Consider the following 5,081-nt stretch of genomic DNA (forward strand, 5'->3'; position numbering starts at 1 on the left):
TTGCCTCCGCTTTTAGCCGCCCGTCCACAGTGGAAACGATGGATTCCGCCTTGCGTGTTGAGATCAGTGTGGGTTGTTCATAGCTGATAGGTCCAAAGCCCATTGCGTTCTAGCCCAAATGGCCAATCAAGGGAACCTGCCTACCTCGAGGATACCCAGTAGGATGCTCGCCTCTCTAGAGAACAGTTCTAAGCACGTGCAGTAGCTCAGCCGCGCTCTTTCAGCAGTTTCGCGTGGCCATCTGCCTCACCCCGCATCGATCATACTTACCCAACCCTAACGAATCTACACAAAAAATGGCAAGCTCTGCGCTATCTTTGCAATGGGGACTCGATGTCACGACGACTGGCGCCCTTTCTATGGCCAAGGGTCTGGTCATGGCAGCCACCACTGACAATGTCTCCATCCTGGCGCTTCTGGCCTGCGAGAGATTTGGTGGCACGCTGCCTGCCAGCTCTATGAGTATGCAAAAGGTGGCAAGCGCCCTTATACCCAGAAGCCCGGCACCGGTAGCCTTCCTCAAGGCAACCGTAGGCTTTCTCCACAACGACTGTGCCATGCAGCTTGGGACCAGCGCTGCAGGGGTTCGCTTCTTGGTTTTTGCTGCCGCACTTGTTCCTACGGCAGGAGTGTTTCAGAGTGCCGTCACGCTGGATAAAATGCTGAGAGATTCCGCGTCCGACTTGACCATTGTTCCGCCCCAGCAGGGACTGCGGGACTTGCTCAGAGTCCTGGAGCCTCGGGCGCCTGCTTGTGGTTTCTTTGACACGGTTGTATTTTGCGAAAAGCTGGTCGAAGAACACGTCATTTCAAGAGTTCTATCTACGAACATACCTAGCAATATTCCACCCAAAGAAGTTCAACGTCTTAAGGAGTTCATGCTGAACGGCGTGCCTCCTGCGGATACATTGACCGAATTAACCAACGCATTTCGTCAAATTGGCCGTTTAGGGCCTGCGAACGTTACAACTTTGACCGTCAGAACTGGAAGTGGGATTCCTTGGATATTGGCCTTCACTCAATGGTGCCTAGATTTCCCTATTTCCTTGTCCGTTGGAAATTTCAACGTGCTGGCGCCGGCCAACGCAAAAGTTCACATTATTGTACCTGAAGAAGTCAAGGATTTGCAGGGGTGCATCAGAATAACGACTCATCATCAACTGGAGAGACTGGGCACTTTGATACAGCCATGCAATCAGGATACTATCGACGTGCCGCGGGCGTCTCATTATCCTGCCAACAGACTGGTTACTTTCGGAGCGTATCGTGAGCAATTGCTACGGAGGCTTGGACTTCATAAATGGTCCCCGCAATTGCTACGAGAGGCAATAGAATACTCTATTCCTTTACTCCTGTCATGTTCTCTAGAAGAACAGACGATCAAGCCTAAGGCGGGAAAACGACCAGGAGAACTTAATCATCACTTCGAGAACAAAGGTGATAGCCTTCGCATTCGCCCATTTCCTGGGGCACACGTCGTTTCACGTGCTGCTAGAAGCTTGTTGTCAATCAATGAGCCATTGTCATTCAAGAAACTAGATGAGGGCCAGTCGATTAGAAACACTCCCCAAGTATCACGTCACCTTGCTCAGCTACAAAAAATACGCTGCCATGAGTGCAATGCGAACGGGGCAGGCGATGATAGCATTGGCCCTGACTCATGGGATGTTGGGTATTGCAGCGAGAGACATTTTTTCGAGACCTTGGCGGTCCTCACTTGCGAAATTTTTGCAATTTCTATTTTTCGAGATCCCGAAACAATTTTGATGCAGCCAGTAACTCGGCGCAGTGCTATTTTCGAGCGGCTGGTCCCGTGTGTCGGAAAATTTCTGAACAGTCCGCAAAGAGCTCTCTCATTACTGCGAACTATTGACAGCAGCCTAGTCAAATGGGCAAAACACTTGGTTGGACATTCTAATGGCATTGATGATCCCAAGGATGTAATCATATCGTGTCGTCAAGGCCAAGTAGTGTATCATGCCATCTTTGACACGTTCCGAGTTGAAAAGTATGGTTATGCGGAACTCATCTGTTTGCCAGGTGTACTCAGCTATAAAGGTGAGAAGTTCAACTCTGTGGTAGATGGAGAGCTGATGCCGGGTGGCCATTACATACCACCGACTCGACTTCAGAAAGATGATCTTTTGACAACACCGAATTCTGAGGATACAAGCATATCCTGGCGCATCTCGGTATTCAGCGAAACAGCGCTCGATGCAATGCTAGTCTGGTCTTCCAAGATAAACAATACGCAGAAAGATGCCCACCCATGTCACCTGCTGTATCACCTCCGCCGGGCATCGATATTGGAAATCTGCGCCCATTCTCAAGATACTCCAGTGGAGGAGATCGAGGACAACATCTTTGACGCTCCTGTTTGGGATTCACATTATCACGACATGAGGTTATGTACAGAAGCCATGCTTGACGCTTATGTTTGGGAGTCAGATTATGACGACATGAGGCCCTCTGGAGGGTGGCTTCATGTTGTTAGAGTGGGAAGGGAGGCCGACCAACTTTGTTTTGGGCTCGCCTCGCTAAAACGGAACCAGCCTATTGTGATAGGAAGAGGGGCTTGTTTTGGTTGCTGTGTAAAGTTGTGTCGCGTCCTGAAAGCTCAAGTATTGTTTTTTTGTAGATGTTGAGCATGACAGGCTGTTATTTAGCCACCACCTGAGGAGGTCGTTGAACTAGCCAATGTTTACTGCTTGCTCACAATTTGACAGCGTAGTTTCAACTCTGATTGCATCTTTAACGTTTTTCTCTTATTGACGATTTTCCAACATAGCGTTAACCTTTGATTGTCAGGCACACAATGATGCCGTCGATATGCAATACCAGATACCAGAACACAACAGCGTGGCAGCCACGCGCGGTCAACGTAGCCCTGCAGCTTCGTGCAGCAAACCGTAAACACGTACAGGTCTGCATCATCGTTTCATGCCCTCCTCTCACTCAGCATGTCGCATTTCTTCGACGCGCATCTGCGTTTTCAAACAGGCAAATCCTGCTGGCGTGTACATTAACCAGTCCTCATTGCTGATGTTGCTGCTGCTGTGCTCCATCCCCAAGTCCTGCTGCTGTACCTTGTCAACCAGATGTCTGCTGTGCCATCTCCAAGTCTGAGATCGACGACGACGCAGCGTCGTGGCACAAAGAGATGCGGGCCTATCGCTCCCATGTACCACTTCTAATAAAAAACACGAAACAGTCGTTCTTATTCCCCAAGAAAATGGCCAACGCTCACCTCGCACAAGCCAATCAAGGCGGGTGAAGAGGAAGAAGTCGGTGTAGGAGGCGGCGGGCGAGTCGACTAGTCTCAAGCAACACAGAAACACACAAGAGTGAGGCTTGAATATTTGGTATTTTTATTCCATTACTTAGACAAGGGAGCACTCCATCTCTCCTCCCTCTCTCTATCGATGATGCAGTGAATGCAGAGCGGGAGCGGGAAGGGGCCAACGACAAGGCGATCGAAACATGCGGTGCGTTGTCCCCGTACAACCCGTCATTTTTTCTTCCCACCCGCAGACGTACATTCAATCATTCAGACAGATGCCGCCATGCCAATGTTCCTAATTTATTCCTGCTTCCCCCTCAGCGGTGAGGCATCTACTCGTTGCCCACCCATTCATCCCTCAACGGCCTCTTCTGTCCCACATCCTTTCTCCTCCTCCAGCCGTTGTGTAACCGCCGCTGCCCACACACACAGAGTCATCAACGCTGCATTAGCTCCCGTTGTATTTAGACCAAAAAACGCCACATTGTGCGACACTGTCTTGCAGCGGCAAGTCGTAAAAATAAATAAAAAGTCAATGACGCTAAAATGGAAGACGGTGTAGCACAGAGATTTGAGGTCTGTGACAGGTGTAGACGCAGCGACGTCTTTTTTGGGGGCCAAGAGGTGGTCGACCGGGTCCATGAGTTCTAGTCCACGCGCCGAGGGGGGCGCTTTTGGATGTGTGTGTGTGTGTGTGTGTGGGATTGAAGAGCAGGGAAGCTGATTTATTACGGCAGAAAGCCTCCGGGGTAGATGAGTATGCCTGGTCGATATGCCTGGTCAGGGGATGAGGGGGGCTCGGCGCGTACAAGTGACGGGGAGCGATTCATTTCCCGTCCTCGACGACCAGCTGAAGAGCTATTATTTGTGGTTTTGTATTTTCTGGCAGCAGGTGACGAGAAATCGTTCAAGCTGGCTTCTTTGCGAGGCTGTAGACGCTCGACTGGCCCTGGTGGGCAATTTTAAGGTTGGAGAAGCGCGCCTCGGGGAGTCGTGTGCCGGCGCGGATACTTTCGAGGACCCTGGTCAATTTGTTAGCCCTTTTCTTTCTTTTCTTTCTCGAAGCATGAAATTTCTCCGAGTTTGACAACACCCAAACATGTGGGAAACAACTGCAGCTCGGTAGAGGTTGTACGCACCATTCAACGCCCACGTATTTGATGCCTTTGCCGCCGAGGCGTCGAATCTCGCGGTCCATCTTGGTGCCGGCCAGACCACCACCGCATCCCGCCGCTGCACCTGCCGGCCGTCCGAGGACGACGTGCGTGACCTGCCGCCGGGCCAGGTGCAGGGCGATGCGGGCGCCGTGGGCGGCCAGGGCCGTCTTGAGCTTGTGGTCGGAGATGAGCGGAAAGGTGCTGCCGTTGATGTACACGACCAGGCCGTCAAAGAGCTGCCGGCCTGGGCTTCCTCCTCCAGCATGTTCAGCAACCGGCAGCGAGATGATTTCCTTCATCGAGCCTGGCTTGACGAGCATCTCGACGACACTCTTCTTCTGCGGTGGCGGTTGTTGTTTGCTGTCCTGTGTTGGAGAGGCCGGGATGTGGCTCTGCTGCGGTTTGAACTGGCGGTTGAGCTTGAGGCCGCGCGAGGTCCGCCAGCTCGTCTCGGAGACGCCGTCGGTCTCGCGGCGAGAGGCCTCGCGGCGCTGGTGGCCGGACGACGACGAGTTCCACGGGTCAAAGGGCCGTGGCCGGGAGAGCGGCGGCGGCTTGGGGAGGGGGTCCGTAAAGGGCTTCATGGTGGTGGGCGGCGGTTGCGGCTCATCAGTCCCACGAGATATGCCCTTTGCGTCCAACAT

General features: G+C 52.4%; 1 protein-coding gene across 1 annotated transcript; it reads right to left on the minus strand.

The window, feature by feature from the left end:
• Positions 1 to 4,187: 4,187 nt before the first annotated feature.
• Positions 4,188 to 5,081, minus strand: LMH87_004854 (uncharacterized protein; the record flags this gene model as incomplete). The annotated part of the gene is made up of 2 exons (XM_056196135.1): positions 4,188 to 4,302; positions 4,420 to 5,081. 2 exons carry the CDS (start codon positions 5,079 to 5,081, stop codon positions 4,188 to 4,190), a joined length of 777 nt encoding a protein of 258 aa, XP_056049694.1.

The sequence above is a fragment of the Akanthomyces muscarius genome, chromosome 2, assembly GCF_028009165.1.
Source record: "Akanthomyces muscarius strain Ve6 chromosome 2, whole genome shotgun sequence".
Classification (NCBI taxonomy): domain Eukaryota; kingdom Fungi; phylum Ascomycota; class Sordariomycetes; order Hypocreales; family Cordycipitaceae; genus Akanthomyces; species Akanthomyces muscarius.